Source organism: Vanessa atalanta, chromosome 13, assembly GCF_905147765.1.
Source record: "Vanessa atalanta chromosome 13, ilVanAtal1.2, whole genome shotgun sequence".
NCBI classification, from domain to species: domain Eukaryota; kingdom Metazoa; phylum Arthropoda; class Insecta; order Lepidoptera; family Nymphalidae; genus Vanessa; species Vanessa atalanta.
Window position 1 is genome coordinate 2,371,357 of NC_061883.1, and position 24,985 is coordinate 2,396,341.

The 24,985-nt window shown below is 31.4% G+C and overlaps 2 protein-coding genes across 2 annotated transcripts in view; one reads left to right on the forward strand and one right to left on the reverse strand.

The window, feature by feature from the left end:
- Nucleotides 1–319: 319 nt before the first annotated feature.
- On the reverse strand, nucleotides 320–8,792 carry LOC125068219 (rac GTPase-activating protein 1). Its single transcript, XM_047677281.1, has 13 exons — nucleotides 8,486–8,792; nucleotides 7,888–8,090; nucleotides 7,535–7,688; nucleotides 6,848–7,008; nucleotides 6,630–6,731; nucleotides 6,109–6,223; nucleotides 5,793–5,952; nucleotides 5,008–5,125; nucleotides 4,754–4,903; nucleotides 3,919–4,169; nucleotides 3,600–3,729; nucleotides 2,839–2,954; nucleotides 320–2,353 (listed from the first exon to the last, which is right to left on the reverse strand). The coding sequence occupies exons 1-13, from the start codon at nucleotides 8,595–8,597 to the stop codon at nucleotides 2,320–2,322; spliced, it is 1,806 nt and encodes a 601-aa protein (XP_047533237.1). The 5' UTR covers nucleotides 8,598–8,792; the 3' UTR covers nucleotides 320–2,319.
- A 976-nt stretch (nucleotides 8,793–9,768) lies between these two features.
- LOC125068520 (protein kinase C, brain isozyme) overlaps nucleotides 9,769–24,985 on the forward strand; it is a 220,195-nt gene continuing 204,978 nt past the window's right edge. Inside the window, exon 1 of the mRNA XM_047677710.1 lies at nucleotides 9,769–10,054. Within this exon, the coding sequence (XP_047533666.1) occupies nucleotides 9,876–10,054 (179 nt within the window). The 5' untranslated portion in view covers nucleotides 9,769–9,875. The remainder of the gene's footprint in view (nucleotides 10,055–24,985) is intronic.

Here is a 24,985-nt window from a genome sequence, read left to right on the forward strand (position 1 = left end):
AAAAAAAAACTTGTCAAAAAGTAAATACGTCAATGTAATTTCTAACTAAATATATACCAAAAGTAAACACGAAAACAAATACATACATGAAACTAGTCCGTTGACTAGGCAATCTTGATATATTAAATGTATCCAAATGAGTTTATATGCAAAATAATGAATACTTAATTGCTAATAAAAATATCTATATACTAATTAAATGATATACATTTTACAATATCTATATCGGAACATAAATTTTGAATCGATATAAAATGACACCTTTTTTTTATTTTTTTTTTAATATTTCAAATTTTTTATACTGTCCACAAAACTTTATTTATTAAAAAAAAGTAATTATGGTACTACTTTTAAGAACGTAGTAACATTTTTAATGTTTAATGTTTACATTAAAAAAAAAAGACTTCTACTACACAAAAATAAAAGTCACACAAATCAATTTGAATAGGTTAGAAGTGAATGGGGTGTAAACGACATTAAGTACAAATAATATATTTACAAAAGAAACCCGAACGCACTGAAAAAAAATAATTTTGATAAAATTTACAAATCCAAAAATGTTACTTACAATTTTAAATGTATCAATTTCGAAAACGATATAATTAAAATTTAATTGAAGCAAAAGAAAGTGCGGCGGGCCAAAAAAAAAAAAAAAACTTCTAAATAACCGTCTTAGGCGGTGGCTTGACGTCACGACAACGGAAAATAATTATTATACTTGTACATTTTAAACTTTAGCTATGTATACATACTTACTACATATTTATCATATTATATTTGGGTTTTAACATCAATCGTAACTCTTTGTCGCCTTACAAAATAATAGAAGTACGATCGCGATTAAAATCCGAATATATCAATATAATTTAAAGTATGAGATTACTATAATTTGACAGTGACATAGTAGCTAGGGTTACTAATATAGAAAATTATTAGTTGTTATGCTTTTTTTTGTTTACTTAAGAAGCTTATTAAAAAAAAAAAATTATATATTTATATAGGCTATTATTAATAGACAAATATTTAAATTTGTTTTAAATATATTTCGTATAATAATCGAACATAGTAACATAAATTAAAATCATTTTTTAAAGATTTTTGTAAACAATAATCGCGATAGAAAATACATTGGTGTAATAAATATTACAAACTAACTCAAAGATAAATGAATTGTTTTGACACGATTATTAATCTCTTCGACCCTAGTTACAATGTCAATATATAAACTTGAATAGGATAACTAAAAAGGCAGACACGTATAATGAACTTAATGCTAGTAATAATAAGGTTTATAATGTCTACAATAGATAATATTAACTAAATTACTTACAACTAAATACCCAACTAATATAAAACAAAAACAAAATTAAGTACTGCTTGAAAAGGAGAAAATTAAACATAATATGAATGATATCCTAGTATATGAAATTAGAATATTTTCTACATCGTTTAAATAACCGAACAGTTACGAAAAAGTATTAATTTAAGAATAGTTTTTGTTAAAACATTCCGATCAAAGTTCATACTGAAAAGCGTCGAAGGTTTTGTAATTTATTATAAAGGGCTTAAGATTGACTTGTATTCATTTTTTTCATTTTTATTTAAAAATTTAATATGAACATAAAATTTAAAAGTAACTCTACGAATTAGGTACTATGGAAAAGTAGAGACAAGATATCAATATTGTACTAATAAAACATTAGTAATATTCAGTTTTTGAACGATAATGAAAACTACGCAATTTTTATTTAATTCGTCTTGTACACGCCTACTGCCTGTGTTTGTCGACGTACGATTCGCTCCAAATAGTTGTAGAACAGTGAAAATAACAATAATTTACCACTCTCCGGATTTATTCCCAATAATAATATCTGCACATCTACATGAAGTTGGCACAATATTCCAATAGCAAAATGTAGGATTTAAAATTGAAACTTGTATATTATTGTATCAAGTGCTTTTGAGACCTATATACATAAATCGTTAGATATCCAATTCTAAATACATACAAAATTATATAGTTTAGCTCATTTTTTATTACCAAGAAACGTAGCTTAGAAAAGTTGCTACATTAGACCTTAGCCATATTATAATTTAAAAAAAAAAAACTTGTCCTAAATTTATTTTATCAAAAGTAGTTACTATATTTATACTACGTAATTTTTTTATAAATATATAAGCAACAGTACTAAAGTATATATAATTTAATATATAAATTAGAGCACGATAACATACAATGGTTAACATAACTGTTCCTTAAATGAACAAACTGAATTGAAACTTTCTTATGCTATTAATAATTAAAAAATATTTCCAATGTCACTGGAAGTAGTTTCTCTTCTTTCTCGAAATACTGAAAAAAAAAAATTAACAGTTAAACAAACATGACATAACTTTAGTCTTGCGTTAATGACTTGTATTAACAGTGTAAAATATATTTTATGTTAGATTATCGCATCTGAGGAGACATTCCAGCGGATGCGAAATAAAAATACTTTTGAAATTAATGCTTTGTTAATATAGGGTAATAAATGTTGATCCCGAACAGTCAAATTATCTTTATTCTTAATAACATCATCATCGTTTAGCAGATGTTTATATGATTTTAACTGATCGCAATTACAAAAACAAATGTTCTCTATATAACAAAATTGAGACTGATGACTCATTTTTAGTCAGACATTTGTAAAACAGTCTGTTTAAAAAATTATCCAGACCCTGAAGGACCCTTGAACGCTGACAAATCTTTAAGTTATGTACCACGACTGTCAACCTCAGGGATAAACTTTCCCATTCATGTATATTCGAAACGGGATAGTAAGGTGTCGGCGGACGCACCCGGTGTCGTGCGGCGAGAAGAAGAACCCCCGCGGGCGCGCGGGCGGCGGCGACGCGGGCGCGCACGCCCACTGCGCCCAGTAGTCGCCCGGCAGCCGCAGCAGCAGCTGCATCACCTGCGCGCGGAGTTGCGTAAGCTTACAATGTGTTATAATACAACTTCCTTGGGGCACGGTATTTATTACTATAATTCGATTCCACGGTTATTTTTAACTAGGCCTATTAAAAATTTTAAAGTTCATGTCAAAAATACATTGGTAAATAAGGCATGTTACTAAGTACAAGATTAAATTCATAATAAAAGCGTGGACTTAGTATATGTTTATTTCTAGGCAGGATATACATGTATAGTACATGTAATTGTACTTTACTGACATATTCTGTTATTCAAATAATGAAATGAAATATCTACTAATTGTCAGGTCATCTCAATACTATGTACTTTCTGAATCAATGGCACATTTAATTCAACACTGTAATGTGACAAATCAAAAGTTATTTTTATGTGCCTGCTTGAATAAAGAACATTTATATTTTTTATTTTTACAGCCAGTGCTTGTCAAACGTTAACCTCCTTGTACGTGACCAAATGTCGCTATTTTCTACTCAGTCGTAAGTACACAGCGAGAATCATATCCATGACCATAGACAAAGACCATAATAAATACTTCCTTAAAAAATATTTTCATAACCGGAATTAATAATGATAATGGATCTTTCGATTTATCGATTAATTTCTTAGCTTTATTTAATCTACTCACGTTGACCATTTGCGTAGTGGCGGTATACATCTCTGCAGCCTGAGTCATCATCCCGTAGCCGACAACCGTCGGACCAAAGATCTTCGCCAAGTTGTCTATACCCATTTCGCAATCAGGACTTTCGGCTACTCTGAAGATATACAATAGGTTATAGGTAGGTTTACAATTACAATGTAGACAATAAAAAAGATTCATTCATACATTGATTTATCACGAAGGGTATATAAATTTAATACTACAAAGATATTGATAATGATTTAAAATTTCTTGTCCTTTCAATAGAAGATTTAAAAAAGAGAGAATTATTTTCAAAACTTACTTTTGCAAATGTAGCACTAAGAAAGCCAATGTGTCCCGATTGGGTTGGGGCAGTTGGCTCACCGCCTGTACGACTGATGCAGTCGCATCTGTAGGTTCTGATAGCTTAGCAGCATCCATGAAATCAGTCCAGAGGGCACTTGACACAAGAGGCTCTCGGAGTGATCTTAAAAATTCCTTAATACATCCGCAGACTATGTGGATGTCTTCGGTTGACAGTTGGGGCGAGCCGCAACCGCGCAGGAAGCGTTCCTATTAGACAGTAAGAGATTGATATATATATATATATATATATATATATATATATACTTTTAAATAATTTTTTTTATCACAATCAAAGTTATCCTTTATAAGAAAATCTATTTTATCTCTTGATCTCGTCCTGACCGATTTCGGGGACGGCACAATTCAAGTGAGACCAGTCAACTACTACTGTTTTAGGGAGATTTATCTCGAACGAAAAAAGGGCGAGATCTCGAGATTTTCACGAGATTGCACTCTAGCATAAAAACGTCTTATTCAAGTTCGAATTTATATCGGAGTCGGGGGGGTCAAAAGCCGAACTTTTACAGTATGTGGATAACTGCATGAGATCGGTGGTTCCAACTAGCGTTGAATGCGTAAGGAACTTTTCATCGGCTGGTTATCTGGCCAACAATAAGAAGTCTGTTACTGAGGATTTTTCGACTGCAAGTCGCAAATACTCTTTTTTATCGGCCTTACCTCGGAATATGCAGTCTTTTATCTAACCAATAGACTAATGTTACATACAACCGTTACGAAAGATAGGCTACATAGAGTAGAAGAAACTTTTACTGTTTCAAATTATCTAATACCTTTAATCGTTTAACATCTTTATCCACCGCACTTATGCGGTATATGCCCCGCTCGTTTAAACCTCTCTTCTCCACCTCGTTGATGCAGTGTACCAACAGCGCAGGCACCATGGGGGGTGTAGACGGAGCGAAGTCGGCTATACTGCCCTCCTGTTAATTAAATTAAAACCATTTGAGTCCAAAGGTAATATTTAATTAGTGACAATGAATATGCGACACCGCTCTTTGGCTACGAGCGTGTGTAAGATAAGCACCTGCGCGCTGTGCGCTCGGCCGGGCGGCACGCAGGGCAGCGGCAGCAGCGAGCGACACTCGGGATGCGCTTGCGCACGGCACTGCTCGCACTTCACGCCGACCTTCGCGAACTTGATTCTGTACATGAGTAATATTTTAATCACCATTCATTCACGGAATAATTAACTTTTTTAAAGAAGGAATGAAGACAAACAGACCTTAGATTTACGTATGCTACGCGATTTCTTAGTAGCTCAGCTATAATGTACACTACTAACAGTTCTTGACTTGATCTTTATTTATAATACTACACTTCATTATCGATAGTTAAAACTACTAACTAAAATCTACCACCGAAAAACTGGCGAAATCAACACAGCGGGATTTTTTCATACAATTTCATACAATGATATTAAAAAATTATTTTGATAGATTGAAACAGCCTGGAGGCGATCATCTCATTCCCACGGTGTGCAATAAACTAAATAAGTTAGTTTTATATTATTTTATGCAGTCTTCTGTTATTCTTTTAAATTTTATAATTGAATAATTACTACTCAAAAGTTACTAATCCTGTGTAATCATTCGGAAGTTACAAGTTTAGTAACAGTTTCCATTTTATGCAAATCAATAATCGATATCAAAGTTTATTCAAGCTCTCTATAGTGGTATAGTGTCAATTTGATGTCAAATGTTGATTATTTGGCTTTTGGTTCTCTTGTGGTAGAACTGGACTATAGCATATAAGATATCATCTAGTAAAATATTTAACATAGATAAGAATAATGAATTAAAATTGTCTTACGTTTTCCCACAAGGTCCACAAGTTTCCCGCTTATAAAAGTTCTTTGCGACGAAATTGTGCTGCCTCGGTCTCACCCGAGGGGAACCACCATAGGCAGCTGAGACTACTGAAGGCGTGCGCTGAGGCGGTGCTCGGGGGGTGTCTGGTGCACTTTCAGATTCTAAAAAAATATTTATTTTGAAGATAATGTACTGCCAGTCCTCTATAGTTACATACTCAGTACTCTACAATAAGAAATCTTTTGATCTGGTTATTTAACTATTAACTATTTTGTATGTGATTATGTTTTATAAGATCTCTTAATTAAAATAATTACCACTTATCGGTGGGGCTGAAGGCATACACTCTTGCTTGGGTACACTGCGACCGGAGAGACGAGTAGCTGATTTTCGAGCTGGGGGACCCTCATCGCTACTTTCTGATATTGGTTGCTGAAAATATTCCAATAATATTACCCTGACCTTACATTACATTAGAAGTTTACCTATCTATCAGTTAATAGTATATTTTCATAAAAGCAGTGTTTTATTACTTATTAATGAATAATGTATTGTGAAGTTAGTATATATTTTCTAGTTTCTTGTTTAGTTTTATCTGAACTACAGAATTTTAAACTAGTTTTTTAAAATTTATTTATGATAGGAACTGGTAAATAGTTGATACTATGAAAAATATTAACATTATCAAGTGTTGCTTAGTGGTAGTATGCACATATGCATGTGATGTGTGGTGGTACCTACTAATATTGGAAGTTTTGAAGCCTACCACTAAGTACATTTGAAATCGATCCAAGTCACAAATGTATATTATCTGTAATTATGTAAGTATTTTACTTACGAAGTTCTGCGGCGGTTTGAGATCGTGTGTAGTGGGAGCACGCTCAAGAGTCAAGGTAGTCGTGGCGGTGGCCAGCACCTTTCCACCTTGCAGCTCAACCGTCTTCGAAAAAAAACATATGATAAAATGTTGTGACATACAAACATCAAATACAGCATGGCGGGAAAGATAGAATCCAGAGTATTTGAGAAATAGGAATCATAATATTAATGATGTACCTTAGTTGCAGATGATGTAGAAGAGCGACGTTTCTTATTAGCAGGGGGGTTTTCTCTTGCAGTCCATCCACCACGTTGTACCCATGAACGTCGAGTTGATGCTAGCGATAAGTCAAGATCATCTTCAGAGCGAGAGTATGACATCTCTGATAACAATGTTCCTGTAACATATAATTCAGTCTGTAACGGCATCTAGTTTTGTGTTCTGTGAATACAACATATTGCTAGTGGCTAATGACTTCAAGCTAGAGGATACCACTGCTAATATAGTCAAGTCGTTTATTTTATTTTACTCTTCATATCTATATTATTAAAGAACTATTATTTCATTGTTTTATAGTTCATTTGATATATATTCGATTGTACATATGTAGTTATACCAGTGTATAAGAGTATGAGTAAGCTGTTACTCTGTACTTAATATTTAATTTTCTTTTATAAAAAAATACTTTACTTCCAAAGGTTGGCTAGTGGAGTACACTCTGATCATTAAACCTACCATTTATACAATGCAGCAATAAGGAATTAAACCAAAAAAGCATGCTGTAAAATTTTATATCAGAATTTAATATTTACAAAACAACATCATTGATTAGCTATATATATATACTTAGATTTAACCTTAAACATACTGTTTATGAAATATTGATTACTCATAACAATAACTTATTTTATGGTGATAATTACCAGTAGAATTAAGCTCTGGCACTCCACTCAATTTCGCATTATGATCTTGTTGTGCAGTCCCATTGAGAAAAGCTAGCTTTTGAAGTGTTTCATTATTCAACTTAGCTCTATTGTCATTGAACAGCAAGTCTCTGGCCATATCGAGTAGCTTGCTCTGTAATGAAGCATTACAAAATTATGTGGAGTGAATACTTACCCTCCTTAAATTATAATTTTGAGACAAAAGATATATACTACTTATTGTCTAATTTAATATACCTTTCTGAATAAATGCAAAAATTGTAGTAATGATACTTTTTATATAAGAATGTTGAATTAAAAATTGTTTTACTGAAAACCAGTTTTAAGCTAACCAATTCATTATATTTCTTCATGACTATGTTTCTTTCTCTTTTCTCTCCATCCAAAAGTTTTCGCACATGAGCAAATTTTGCTTCCCACTTTGCCAATGTTCTCAAAGCCTCATCTAGTTCGGTCTGGAGTCGGGCGGCTTCCGCCTCAGCTGACGCCCATTGGGTGCGAACCCATTCCATTTGCTTAACAAATGCCAGGAAACCTGCAGAAATAGTTTAAAATAAAAATAGATACCTGTTAATATTTAATTTTATTTTATATTATTGTAAATATAATGGTATGTAAATGGTAACTGTACTAAAATTTATTTATTATTTGTTCGACTTTGAATCTCCTTTTATCATAAAGATACATCACACAGGGGAGTAAAAATATTTTTATTAAAAATATGGTTTTTTTTTAATAAATTTATTTTATTATATATTTACTTCATTAAATAATAAGTATTTATCAACTTTAGACAACTGGTATGAAATAAACTGACATGGTAGAAGCGTTATTTGCACATACCGCCTTTTTTAATATACAATACATTACAACTAAATCTATCTATTAACATATATATATATTTATATAGATATTTATATATATACTTACATTCTTCCGAAGCTCCATCGTTTAAAACACTATTTAAGCGATTGATATCATCGAATTGGGCAACTAACGAGAGGGCGATGCCTGCACCCGTATCTGAATTGTCTGTACTCATTTTTATCGAAATATCTTGACTTTTGGTCGCAAAATAACACAAAATATTCTTAAGATATAAACATTAATCACATTTCACTTTCATTTATAAATATAATTATCTAATTACACTTTCAAATTCTCATAACAGTTTTCAGACATTGAATCGACGATGCTAAAATTTCAAATAACGACCATCTGTCGGTTGACAACTTTATCAAAAGTCAATGCCAAAGTTAAAACTTGAAATAAGAATACGAAACATCGGCAGTGCCCAGTGTCCAATCACGTATAGCGGTATAAAATTAGAAGTAAGATGCGTTCGGATTCTTATGAAACCAATATTGTACAAATACATTTGTTTTAAATGAAATTTTGCTCACAGATTAATATAATATTATGATATTCCATAAACTTATGGGATTTTTATATTTTGTATTAGAAGAGTTGTTTGAAATGTTAAATTATAAAAATGACTATGGAAATATTCAGCGAAAATATTTTATTTTAATTTATTTAAATGTCCAATAAATGTATGGTATACGTTGTAAGTTCTCCTAAATTCAATTTTGTATGTATATTTATTGTAAAACAATCATGACAAAACGCAACATCTTTATTAAAATTCAATCTTTAAAATTCCTAAAAAATACACGTACTTAAGGATATAGTAGATAATATAAATGTAAAAAGAAATCATATTAAATATGTACGGTACATTTTGTTGGTTTGTTTTTTCTTAATTTCCAAGAAAACTACTAATCTGATTGTTATGGAAGATAACTTCAGTGATATTTACACGTTATTCATTCTTATCAGAATAAATATAATATTAATTTTGTTCATTCTCTCTGAATAAAATAGTTACAAAATTAAAAACAACATTTTAATGACATTATGAGATTATTAAATTAAATGTATGAATTAGGCTCCATCCAGATTCATTGTATATTTCATTTTTTTGGTAGGACAGATGAAAGTATCACTGGTTAAAACTTCATTTATACATATGCGATGTCGTGACTAAGCCCTATTTTTAGCATTACAATATATTTGAATTGAACGCTAAATCAGAGGCTGGTTTCTTATGGAACCTGATTTGGCAACATTGAATTTTAATTGAATTTGACAATCGAGGTTGACAATGACATATGAGTGGTCCATCTGTTCAGTCTGTCAAAGCGCGATGACGTTCGGTTGAGAACGGTGGTTCGCTCGTACGGGTCGCGTATCCTAGCGGATTCTTGTGAGATAATAATTATTTCCGACTGCACCGGTGAATAATCACGAGCGATTCACCATGGCGGACGAGGATAATAATTGTGATGATGGTGATATGAAAATATCGCAGGGAATGCGGCTCCGTGGCCGGAAGGGTGCCCTGAAGAAGAAGAATGTTTACCTGGTGAAAGATCACAAGTTTATGCCGAGGTTCTTCAAGCAGCCAACGTTTTGCTCACACTGCAAGGACTTTATATGGTGAGTTTACAATTTAATTTATTGGTTAGCCTTTCGACCATTAATGGGAATTATAAATAGTCAATGTTTACAATGCGAAGGCGCGTCGGATCAACGCGCGGTTTCCTCATGATAACACCAGATTACGGTATTATGATGTTAGTGTTGCTAAATAACATCTGCATGCGAAATTTATTATTAAAACCATTAAGGTAAATTTGTTTGACAATGATAATAATTAATTGTCGTCGGTACGGACGAGTTTTGCCGCTATATATATATTTTTTAATTACAATTATTAAAGGATGTATTTGCTGTAAATGTTACAACATTGTATAACTGCGTTATTTTTTAAATAAATGTTCTTTTTTTAAATTTTCTTTCTAGTTTGAATTTAAATACTGACAAATTTAAAATTATAAATTGTTATTAAATATGTAAGTTTTAATAAAATAAAAAAAGCTATGGCTTCGTAAAATATGTTGAAAATGATATTTGTCACTTAATTTAAATGGAAATAAATACTAATTGGAATAATATCATACCTTAACCATTATAATAATAATTTTATTTTCTTATTAGAGTTATATTCTAACTATATATATATATTCAACATAATAACTCAATGGAATATTACCGTATCAGCAAAAACATTAAAAAGATCTATATATTATTTTTAACTTATAAAACCTTTTTTTGTTACTTGTCATATTTTTAAAAGTAATAGTTTCCAAGACTGGCCAATTGTTCTTTGTATTATTAATTAACTTCAATTAATAAACCTCAATGAGACATTAGTTTTATAAGTAATGTCTGCATGATGCATTCATATTTTATTCAAAAAATAATCATAGATTTTTCTGATACAATCGTCTAAAAATAATATTTTTCTTTATTGGAACGTGAAGATCAATATCGGTCTGTAGTATGCATGTCTAGTTCCTTATGTTCTTAATTATCAAAATAAAAGCAAACAAAAGGGGACTAAGCTGTCACAGATATACATATATTATAAGTGTTCAAAAACGGAATCATCAGCTTTTATATTGGAATGTTTTATTATCATAATGAAGGTTATATGAGTAATTTAAAAAAGTACTGATCCCCTATATATACAGTATTTTATATTTTTACAATATATATACTTGTCATATTATATAACTGTCACTAAAATGTCCCATTTTGTTAAATTTATTTTATAATTAACTTGATTCAAAGTCAATTTATAAAATTCGTAGTTAAAAAAGGCATTACGGAGTCGTAATTAATTATTTTATTGTTTGTTATTAAATCGAAATCAGTTCGAAAAAAACACTCTAATAAAAACCTGAGAAGAATCGGCGTTAGATTTTTTTTATTTTATCTTTTTATATTTTATAGGAAAAATTACTAACTTAATACAGCCCAAGAAATATCAATTAAACGATTGACCTACGTCGAACAACGATTCGTATACGAAGTCCTTGACCTACTGAATATCGGCCAATTTTAGCTCTATCCTTTGTGCCACCTAACAAATTGTATTTTAACGAGCTAATGTGTACGTAAGTTAGAATACATTTTACGTATATACCTACAACAGATAATATATCATATTATGTTAACTTTAAACTATTATTAAATCATATAAAACTTTAACAAAATTAACCAACTTCAATTTCTATTTTCAAATTTGAATGGGATTCAAACAAAAAAATATTTTTCCAAAACGGTTTCTTAATGAAAAAATTTAGACGTAACATAAAAAAAAAAGAAATACAACCGTTTTAAAAAACAGTAGAATGTTATAAATTAGAATACTCTTCTTGCTTCGTTTGCATCACGTTACTCAATCAATTGATAGAATTTATATAATTCATTACACAAGACATTAAAAATATTACTTTTATTCACACGGAGCTCATGGTAATGTCCTTTTAAGACTCGAAACGTGTTGTACCGAAATCTTATAGATAATGTTATCAATGAATTCATGTAGTTAAGACCGGTTGATTACATACAAAGGAAAACTAGATCTCTCTTTACTGAACTTGATTAAAAAGAAGCCTATGTTTGTCATATGTCGGTCTTTGTAACAAGAAATAGAATGAAACAGTGTGTCAATATAATTGCAATAAATTTTCTTTAAAAAAAAATATATATATTTAAAATTTAATAAATCGAGCCAAAAGAAGTTTATACAAAAGTATATTCACACAGACAGTTCTTTCTATAAAGACAAGATAAAAAATATTATACAATCGGACTTTTTAATACATATTTAGGAATTTTAAAATAATATACAATATCGAAATTCGATTTTTTATAACATAGACGGGAAAATGGGCCGCCTTATGGTAAGTGGTCACTACAGCCCTTAGACTTTGACGCAGTAAATAAATTAACCAATCCTTACATCGCCCATGCGTCATTAACCTTGGGAACTTAGATGTTATGTCCCTTGTGCCTGTAGTTATACTCGCTCACTCACCCTTCAAACCGGAACACAAGGGTAGTACGTATTACTAGTTGGCAGTAGAATATATCATAAGTGGTAGTAACTACACAAACGGGCTAAGAGAAAGCCCTGCCGTCAAGTTAAATTGACTTTACGCGTCGTTTACACCATTAATAATGGGTCAAAAAGATTAACAATTATTTTGTAATATATGATTTTGAAAAAGCAAAATTGACTTCAATAATAATAATAATATATATATGGAAAATAATTGATTAGGTTTTTTTTATTTGTGATGGTAATTTGTGTTAGTCGTCATGGTTCTAAACTTAAACAACATACCGTTGTTCGAAAAACTTACAAATAAGTATTGACATCTTAGTTCACACTTATATGTATATATTTTTAATACAAGATGTAATATAATGTAGTATCTAAATACATATAAAAACTAGATTACTTACAGAAGCGAGTCGGAATAACCGTGTTGTCTGAATCATCGAATTTCCACGTTCACCCAGACGATTCAAGAATGATTTAAAGAAATTGAGATCTTAAACCAATATGAATAAAAGCAATATTTCATTGTATTTAATTTGTACTCATTCACGCTGTGATTGGTGAAACTAATTAAACGTGAGTAATCAATGTTCGGTTATTTTTATATTAACCATAACTTTGTTTCTTTTTTTTATTTTAATTGAAACAGCTTGAGATATGTTCGAGTACTTTTTACGTTTGCAGTTTGAGTCTAGGTTTGGTTAAAATGGTAAAATTATATTTGTAAGGCTTCGAGAAATTGGTAATAGATTACAGTTTCCCATCGATTAAGCAGTAGGCGATGTGCAAGCTCATCTAGTTCTTCCCATTTATCAATTATCGTACCGTTCAACATCAGTACGTTTTATCGTTCTTCTGTTTTGAATGGTGAATAAATCAGTATCGCGTAATCAGAAAGATTGACACTAGTGTCCTGTATATATAAAAAACTACATTTTACGTATTGTAACTTCATATTTTAGATCATCGCAGCGCAAAACCCAAAAGGAAATCTTAAAATCTTCTACTACTACGCTATATTTTATATATTTAAATTAATGTTTGTTTAGCAATTTATAAATCTAATATGGTATAATTATGCTTTTCTATGAATAAAATTTTGCATTCCACACGCTGATATAAAATCTTTTTGCTCTAAATAAAACAAGTCATTAAATACAAACATAAGTTAAAAATCCGTCTCAAGGCTAATAGAAAATAATTAGCATGTAAAAGATGAAATTAAATCTTGAATAACAAATTCATTTATTTGCTCTCTCGTCGGATAGATGTAATTTTCCTCCTACTTTTACATCGGTAATAAGATTATCCTCATTCCTCAATTTTAAATTAGTTTAATGAGCGTGTTTATTCTTATTCAATATAGCCTTAAGTAATGATACTTTAATAAACAGATATATATTTTTTTTAATTATGAATGACCTTGTTTTGTGCAAAGAGCCGATCTAATTGGAGATTTAAACTTCAATCAACAATTTGTTGGTCGAAGGATTTAATCGCCATGCCTTTTAGAGGATAGGGATATTAATCTTTTCTTCAGTTACAGAGTCTTCTTAACGGCTTTTACTTTCATCAAGCGTTTAATGATTGCCTATCGTTGATTTGCTTTTGTTAAAATTACCCTCTTAGTTATCTTGGATCTTGTGGATGTTCTTTTGAAAAATTGTGAAGATTTAATTAAATCAAAGTTTCATTACTGTCTTTGTTATTTAGTTAACAGTTGTTAAAGCATGCGTAGACTTCTACGAACTTATTTTGCGTACATTTGTTACGCGTGATGACTGGTCAGAAAATATTTCCGTTAAAAAAAGGACTTGGGTTTCTTAACATTGTTTGGAAGAATTTCTTCTCTTACACCAAAAACCTTTTAAACAACCCATAAGATGGATTGTGTAAATTTTGTTGCTCGTTGTAAAGTTTTCTTATTTTAAACTCCTCTATCTAAGTTTAGTTTTGAAATTTAGGAGCGAATCTAACCTAATCAATCACTTGGACGCGCTTAGTCCTACACCAGGTGCAATAATAATTGATGATATCCTGTAATTGAATTTGAGTGATAACTGGAATAATAGTCACGTTAAAGCAATGACTATTATTGAATTTTTGAAGCTCAATGAACGGAAACGCCTTGATTGGAATTGGTTAGGTCTTATATGCATCGTCTTTAACGAGCCTCTTACTAACAAGCTCACGTTCCTTTGGTCCAGCTTGGTCTTATTAAATTTTATTACTGTATTTTTGGACACATTTTGCGTTTGATGAATAATTATTTATTATTCAAGTTTAACGGCACTTTTCAATACAGATTTATGTTCAAGTTTCAATTTTATATCGAATCCATATTGTTTTGGATTGAACTGTACCTATTTGGTAATTATCAACTTTTGTTTTACCTAGTGTACCGGTATATAATACGCATCACTATTTTATTGGCTAATAAAATAAATTTCCGTCAATATAGACGAAGGTCCTTAAAGTATATACATCTAGTTACCAGACAAGATTTCCTTAAGTGAATTAATGTGTACATTTGATAGTGTTCGAATGACTTCGCCGGTGTGATGGAAATCAATCAATCACCCAGCTTGCTTGATGGACATAGATTAACTATTAAAGTGGCCTCCCATGTATCGAGTCGGAATGTAATACGCCTATATTTGACAAATTCAAATCGTATTTTATTTACGTAACTTTTTTGCTTACTTTTTATGTAATATGCTTTGAAATATAAGAGATAAACAAAAAAATGTTCGTTCGTTTGTTTGTTGGTTTGTTTGTTTGTTTGTTTGTTTGTTTGTTTGTTTGTTTGTTTGTTTGTTTGTTTGTTTGTTTGTTTGTTTGTTTGTTTGTTTGTTTGTTATGCTTTCACTTTTTAAGTACATAATCGTGAAATTTTGTATAAAAAAGAATATAGGTTACCTACACTTGATCCTTCCGCACGAGCCGCGAAGCCGTCGGCGGAATAAGTGACTACAACGAAAAAGTAATAGAACAAAATAATTATGTAATTTCCCCCTTTGTCGTGTTGAAATAATGTAGAGATTAAACGTAGTCGAGTTTCGTAGAAATTATACTAATTGTTCACTTTAAATTAATTTAGTAAACAATTATAATAGTTAGGCTATTATTGTATTTTACTGCCACTTACAAATGTAAGAACATATTTCTACTAAGTCGTCGCTACAAAGTTTGAAATTGCGACAAATTTTAAACAGCACACAAAACGGTATGTTACGAGAATTTTGGAGACCTAAATTGTAGAATGTATAATATTGCAAAACTGTATTATAAATATAGCGTTGTTTGTTTCTAGAAGCGTCCAGAAAAACCGGAGCTCTATTTTAATATCGTCGTCATTTCTCTCTATTGTCTCTGCAATTAATATGAACATAAATAAAGCAAACAATGCAAATGTTTGGACAATCGTTTCGTGACTCAAGTTGTATTAGTAAATAAGGCCAATGTCAACAGAAAATATTTTAGGTTAAGATCTTAATAACGCGTTACGCGTTACGACGATAATTGACAAGACTATTGTTTGTAATGACTGTTATATATCCATCGATACTATCGATTTATGTACGAATTGGAGATTTAATTCCATGAAAGATCTATGATACCAACAAAAACGCCACATGTATGTGTTAGAGGTTTAACTTGCGTCTTATTAGGCAATGTTAAAGGTACCATTTTTGTGAACATGTATACTAGTCTTTATTGGTTAAGTTATGTTTTTTTTTTTAAATAATTGAAGCCAAAACTGTGATCTACTGAAGACATTTTAAAATCAAATCAAATCAAAATATACTTTATTCAAGTAGGCTTTTACGAGCACTTATGAATCTTCATTTAACTAACTATATTAAATGAAGCTGCCACCGTTTCGGAATGTAAATTCTACCGAGAAGAACCGCTAAGAAACTGAGTTCTTAGTATTTTTCAACATCTAAAAATACAGTCATGTTAGTTAAATACAATTATATATGTATGTAATATATCCTGCCTGGATGTCAAAATGTGACCAAAAAAGACGATGGTCCTTTTTAAGGAAAATTTATGTTTTTTATTTATCGTTAAATATAGTATGTTAGGACTGTTATTTAATAGCTGTATATATATTTGAAGACCTTAATCAAGTATGTTGTCGTTATGATATCGTGATTTCATAAAATGTAGTAAAGAAATATGTCCTATTTTCTCGTACATCTTAGTTGATTGTCTAACCGGCGGCGTTTCCTCTGTTTGGTTTCCTCGACAGGACGACACTTGGATGATTCCCTCGTTGTTTCTTGTGCGTTATTTGCTTATGTAAAGGAATTTTATAGTATAGACTAATATATGATATACGAAAATATATTTTAATTTACGCAAATGTCACTAAAATACAACGCCACATAAAAAAGTGTACCTTTTTCATAGAAAACACGTTTTCCTTACTTTGTGCTTCAATTAATACACAATATTTGATCTGTTTGTATTTATTCAAAGTAACATTAAAATTTCTTAATTGTTCAATAAAACTAATAAATTATAAACAATCTTAGTGTTAAGACGCGATTGCTACCTATCTACCTCTAGGTAGGTAAATTTGACCATCTACTACAATTAAAGGTCTCATAGTCAATCGTAAGACACTAAAAACCTTTAAATCCCATTACATTAACTTTAAAATAAACATTAATTTTAATAGTTGATACTTCTTCATATTCTGTTGTCTTAAGTTATACGCTAGTAAACAAATGTCACTGTCAATATCTAAGATGGCCAGTGAATAGAAAATAAGCACATTTTATTTCAGACCGAGAAAAATATTATACTAATTGGTGCCCACGGCAAGCAATTCATCAAATTCGCAGCAGACAAACAGACAGGGTTTTCTTCTTGACGATTTCCCACATAGTTGACATTATCGATAAAAATATTTTTTTTACCAATTCTACGTTTTTCTCAAAGAAATATATTGCAAAATCTTGTTCTCGTCACAGTCGCACGTCAGATCGTCATGACGTGGGCGGTTATTTAGACGATACATATGGTATTGGCTTGTCGGCTTGCATACGAATGCTAACTTATCAGCTGTGCGAGGTCGTAACAATATGGTCTATTATACTAGTTTATGCTTCGTATGGATTTTAAATCGTCAACACTTCTATATTATATGCAAGGATTTTTCGTTACAAAAGGAGTGGATCAATTAATCTCGGTGACTATATTCGAAAATCGTTTCGTTTGCTTACGGATAGTAGATTTGTCTAATTGACGCGTTCATTTCCTTTTTATTGAAACAAGAGTATCTATCATCTCAATACTTGGAACCAGCTTTCGCCGGCGGTTTTTCCGAATCGATACGACTTGTGAACCTTCAAGAGAAGAGCGTACTCTTTCCTGGCCGGCAACGCACCTGCAAGCCTCCCGGTGTTGCAGATGTCCATGGGCGGTGGTAGTCACTTTCCATCAGGTGAGCCTCCTGCTCGATTGCCACCTTATGACATAAAAAAAAAAAAAAGAACAGACATTAAATAAATATTAACGATCCCTATTATCATCATATTTTAATTACTTTTTATTAAACTCAACAAATAAAGCGTGCGTTAAAATCATAATGAACTATTTACTATTCGAATGAAAAATATATTTATAAAGGTGTAGGTAAATAAAATGGTTTAAAAATATCTAAGATAATAAGTGTAGATCCTAGTTAGCGGAAGCTAATTAGTATGATTAGTGTTTTTACCAGATTGTCACGTCACGCAACTCGTCGCCATACTGAAATGCTAAAAGGTAAAAATTTAATAGTAGTTATTTTACATTTTATTATCTATATTTTATTGACTACTCGTAAACATCAACACACATAACAGTTTCTTAAAACTATTTCAACATTGGCAACGCGAAAATTCTTCGAAATTTGAACGTTAAAATTCTATTATAAGATGCTACAAATATGACGATACAATAATAAATATTCAATTTACATAGAAATAAATGTCATTAATCAATTGTAGGTGATGATCATATCCTGACCGATTTCGGTCACTGTGGCTAATCTTAAGGAAGACTAGGAAGGACTAATTATAGTGCAAATGTCTGTACATAAAGACAGGTGACTTCCTTTTCTCCCGAAATAAAATCCGACACGATTGAAAAGAGTTAAGGCGCTAGACCAACCTGCAACTAGCTCTATGTGTTTTCCGAGGCAAGGGAGCGTACACACTGCCAACTTACAGGTTCCGAGCAGAAACAACCCCGTAACTTTTATCAGCCCGGCCTGGGTTTGAATTCAAGACCTCGGGATCTGCCACTAGAGTAAGAGGCAGTAAAAAAATTCACGTATCTTATACGATGTTACAAATACATCGATATAAAAATGGTTATAAAGTAAATAAAGTAAAATTTGCTTACTTAACATATTATACGTAACGAATACATTTCTAACTTCCATGAATGTTTAATTTGTGTGAAGAACAAACTTAAACATACCTTTATACATTGTTTGTTTGAAATTAACAAGTACTGAGTAAACCTTGAGGGTATTTATTAAATTAGGCGGCAGATTATTATTTCCAAGTCCCTTTCAGTTGAAGATTATTTCTAAGAATACTAGTTTATTCACAAGGGGCGTGGCTGAAGGAACTTACTCGGCGTTAGGGCTTTGCGCAAAACGTTCTGGGTAGGTACCACCCACTCGTCATATTCTCTATGTTTATTTTTTATTAGGGAAGTAAAGAATCGTTAAAATTGCTTATGGTACCAATGTCTATCGGCAGTGGTGACCACTTACTTTATCAGGTGGCCCATTTGCTAGTCCACTTATCTATGCTACAAAAATATAAAAAGACCGAAGAAAGACGAACAACAAGTTAGTAATATTTTTTCAAATTTAAATACATTTGTGCTATGTGGAAATATTACACTTACTCTTTGATAGTCATATTAAACTATGACGGATTCGGAAAATGAAATACCTTTAGTGAAAGAAACCGGCGAAAGGAACTCATCTACTAATGCCTTAAAATAAAAGCTAAGTAAAAACCAGTAATTTTTTCTTTGCTGGCCTAGCCACATTCTCTTCTTGAGGAGAATGTTTGGGTCTTTATTATTCCACGACGCTGTTCCTATGCGCTCTGATGGACGTTTTATATTTTCATCGAAGTCAAGGAAGTTCCCTCACGATATTTTACTTAACCGCCTCTCATGGGATTAATCATAAAGGCAAATCATGAGCTTAACATGAAAAGTTTTTGTGCTTGCCAACCACTCGGCCGTAACGGCTCCTTGGTGATTTAATAGTGACCATTGGTTCATACTCATAACAATTAAAAGAAATGCAAGATATTAAATCGTTTGAAACAGTGCATTAAGTATTACTCATTCGAGGAATTACAAATAAGCGTAAGTGTTAGCACTTGGTTCGACAATTACAAAAAGGTCTGTCTCGTACCTGAGATTTTACATCGATATGCGGCGCGTATATCTTTGAACTATTAAGGCTTAACAATAAAATCTAGAATGGTTTTCTTAAAAATATTTATGAATTAACTCTCATTCGACCTCAGGCAATATGATCTTTTGTTCAAGTAATTGAAAGTTCCACGCCCCCTTACTCGTAAAGTTACCTTATAAAAAACGTTCTGATTTAAATTTTTGTAAAGGGCATGTCAGTACAGTAATGAAACTCGTCCTACGCTATTTTCAGCAATTTGCCTAAATTATATAGAGACCTTAAATAAATGTTCTTAAAACCAAAGTGCGGTAAATATTTTACATTTTGAATACTTACCATTTAATTATTCCAATTCTTTTTCAATTTATATTATTAGTAATGGTATTGTTATGACGACCTCCGTGGTCGAGTAGTGTGTACACCGGTTTTAATGGGTACGCTACTCCGAGTCGATGTAGAAAAACTTCATTAATTTTCTATGTTGTCTTGGGTCTGGGTGTTTGTGGTACCGTCGTTACTTCTGATTTTCCATAACACAAGTGTTTTAGCTACTTAAATTGGGATCAGAGTAATGTATGTGATTTTGTGCAATATTTATTTATTAAATTCCGTGAAAGTTTCATTATATAATAGCCCAATAATTATGCGTTTCAAAAAAAGGTGGAGTAGTTCATAAGAAAAGATAGTCGTTGGAGTTATAGCTGTATTTATATAAAGGTTGTTAATTATTAACTCATTGTATCATATCTAATAACGACAAAAAGGCATAGTAACGGAGATGCACAGCAGTGGAACATATAGAGGCAATTCAAAGACAAAAAAGGTTCACCATATTCCTTTAATACGATGATGATGGACGAATGAGGTAAAATCTCAGTGAAATTCGACACGTGCAGGCTTTCTCGCGATGTTTTCCTTCAGTGTTGAGCACTAGAATTATATACACAAGCGAAGCGTAGTATAACTGCTGGGCTATACGGCCCATGGCAAACGATTCTCTTTTAAATTTTATAATAACGTTTAATGCTATAAATATTCAGAACAGATCGCGAAGTCTCCAACTTAAAAAGATTAAGCTGGAAAATCGCCAACGATCCTAGATCAATTGTCTCTATAATTTAAAATTATTCGACCTTATATTTCGCAGTCTCTCCAAGAACAGATATATTTATTGTGCCATTAAATTTAAAGAGATGTCTTTAAATTATACTTACATACAACAAACGAATAAATAATTCAATAATAAATAGGAAGGCAACCATTGTGACTGTAATTATTATATTAAGCAATCATGATACGACTTACGCCGTTCTAAACAGCACGGCGTAAGCCGTAGTACCCTAAAATTTTTAAAAACATTATTTAATTTATTGGAAACTTTAACTAGAGGTAAAGTCTTATTTTAACATAGAAAAGAATATTAAATTCACCAAAAAGAGAACGACTTTCATAAACATTCTGAAATAAGAAATTGTAAAAAAATTTTTAGGCCTTATTTCTTTAAGTCATTTTTAAGACATGATTAAAATGCACGTTTTTCATAAGCTGTAATGTATATTGAACGGGAATTAGTTTTATTCTCTCCTAAGTTCTAATTTAATTAGGCTCTTAGTTGTAATACAGTCTAGTTCAAGAGACTAATAAGCTTTGTGTCTGAGATAAATTCTATAGATTATGATAATGATTTTTTTCTTTGTGCGTGAAAATTACTGGACTTATCGGAGACTGAGATCGAACGAATCTTCCGTAGGTGGATATAGTATATTATTATTTTCAATTCCGTTGATCCATGTTTTTCTATTTAAAGCTCAGCGAAGCCCTGACCCACAGGTAGTATAACAGGTGCCTCTCTGTACTACGTTAGTGTTGTGAGAAGTCACTTTGTTCATGGGATTTAAAGTAGAGTTTTTAAATTAACTATTCGATCTTTTTTTTTATTTATTTAAGTTTACAACATCTCCGGGCTCACAGGTGCCAGTGTCTATTTTTACATTTTACTTTTATAAATTTTGTCGTTATTTTATATTTTTACTGAACATCAGCAGATCTTCGCTTTACTTCGAGCTTGTCGTCTTCTTGGAAGACGTGGCCCACACTGAATTTTTTTTTTATATTCATTTTAAAACAATATATAAATAATCCATAATAAGTAATATATGATAATATATAAAAAAAATACTGTATATACTAGTTTTTTTATCCTATTTACTGCAATCTAGCGGGCCCTGATTCGATCATAAAGAGTACAGCCTCGGCGACTCTGATGTCGCATTTATGTATAGATGTCTTTTTATAAACTGTTTCTAAATACTAATTCAAAGAGAGTTCTCTTCTGTCTTCGCTTTAATGGTAATGAGTTCGTCAGAAGCATTCTTCAGAAGAGGATAGACCTCAGTCCACCGCTGGGACGTGTACGGACTATTACATTTTCTTTTATATGTACATTAGAAGTTCATAGCGTATTACAAATTCTTATAAAATCTTCTTAGTTGTAAGAAATATGTTCGGTACACGAATATTTATGGTCGGTTTTATGGCCCCGACGCGAAATGTAATTGACCGAAACAATGCGTAACGTTATTTATGTTCTCTATAATCTGTTCGTGTTTTATTAAGATAAACGTATTAAGATAATGTGTTAACAAGTAACAGTTGCACTGAATAGTCATCCGATATTTATGACGTAGATGTCACGTCAATCTTATATTTAATCGTGAATAGACCGGCTCATATATGATTTTCTCCATGACGGTGGATTTTCTAGATTATCAACATTGTTGTCACTCGATGTTAGATGGCGTTGCCGCTCATATCCTTCAAGCGCTTTTCAATTCAGCGGCAAAGCGTCTGCTGGGTTTGTCCTGCTCATCATAATATTATTATGTTTTATTTAAATTCTTTATGTAGCATTGCACACAATATCACGTCTAATAAATACGGAGTTGTTCGTTTTATACGTTTGTGAATAAAGGTATTAATACGTTAGTGGAGTCATTGAATTAATCTCGCACCGAGATGCGTAAAGGCGAGTAGGGCTGATATCTACACAAAACATAAAATTATAGATTGATTTACAGACTGCTTACATATAGAACCTTATTGGTATGTCGAAGAAGGAATAAACATAAACAAAAAATAGATTTACGTATTTCATGCAATTTGATAAAAGCTCAGCTATATTGTACATTACTAAGAGTTTTTGCTCAATGTGTCTTTATTTTTAAAACAAGACTATTGTATGTAACTACTTATGTACACTTTAATTTTACTCCCGAATTTCCGATAACAGCTTCGTCGACGTTCAAAACTACAATTTTTCAATAGTCCATAATGGTTCATCATCCTCCTGCCCTTATCCCAATTTTTCTTTGGGTCGGCGCAGCATGTCTTCTTCTTCCATACCTCTCTGTCGGACAAGTACCAAACTTTCTAAAATTCATAACCAATATCATAGATTATTCTATTCAATGTGAATTGTTTTTTATTTGTCTTTTGTTCTCTTGAAATTGCAATAGACTGTTTACTTACATATATCATAGAAAAGTGTTTGATTTTTTAAAACAAAATAGCAATGTCCTTGTCTTAGGATTTAATACTATCTAAAAACTTTATATCAGCTTAAAAAAGAAAACTGTTCAAACAACTAACATCGTTAGATGTATAGAACTCCTTATCTAAATCTATAATATTTAAATTTAGTAGCAAAATGGTCATTAAATCATTGTACGATTATGTGACTGGAATATTCCATTTCATTGTAAAAGCCAAACGTACGCGATGAGAATAACATTAAATACGTTTTGGTCACAAAAAATAAGAGCGTTCAAATAAATCGATTATCAAAAATATTAGTTTAAGTAATTATGTAAAAGCTACCGTCATTTCGAATATAATTGTACTTTTATTTATAGTATATTATGTTTTTTTGTTCTTAACACGACGTCATCGATATGTTTATAACATGCATAACATAGTGGTATACCGTGGAAGCGTAACAGACAGATAGAGTTACAACACAAGGCTCTACACGCGTTTTAGAATGAAATATATATATATATATATATATATATATATATATTGTTTTTTTTGTGATGTGTACCCTCCAATCAGCATTGGAGCACCGTGGTGGAATATCCTCCAAACCTTCTCCTCAAAAGGAGAGGAGGCCTTAGCCCAGCAGTAGGAAATTTACAGGCTATTAATATTGTATGTTGTTGTTGTATATATATAAACTTACCTCTTGTATATGAGAACTGCATTATAATACGTCGTATAGTTTAAAAGACCTAGGCGTACAAACAGCAGGAAGCGTCTTTGTTTTATACTACGTAGATATTCGAAATCTACACATCTAGTAATTTCTTCAATATTTCTGCGGTCTGTGCATACAAATTAGAATTAATCTGAAGTAACTTACTTCATATAAAACTGTATGTCTTATCTAGTATGATATGATATGATAGTAGTGTGATGTTGAATCATAATGTAATTATAAAATTCCTAAATATACATTATTTATTAAATTTATAAATAAATTTGAATATAAATAATGAATATATTTTAGAGTTTAATCCGACCGCTATCATAAATCTATGTCTCATAACTTATGTATCTCGCTTCGAATGTCACAAGATTTAAATTATAATTGCAATATGAAATGTATTTTCGAATGTGGCTGATAACGTACGTTAAATGTCTTGCAACAAAATTTGCCGATTTCTCGAAACACTTCTATGTAATTCGTGTGATTAAAACAATTCGTTGTAATAAGAACACGGGAAATAATTCTCGGTGCTGTTTTTGCCAAAGTTTCGACATTATAATAATGATCTGCCTGTAATTTAGCTTGCTAACACCGACAACTATATTTGATGTATTTAGAGCGTTTAATTATTACACACACTTTCATAATGTAAACGCACACATATGAACACATAAACAAATAAAAATCACGCTCGCTTTCTCAATTATTTCCAGATAACTTAAAATGCATAGTTCCCTCTTCCAATTG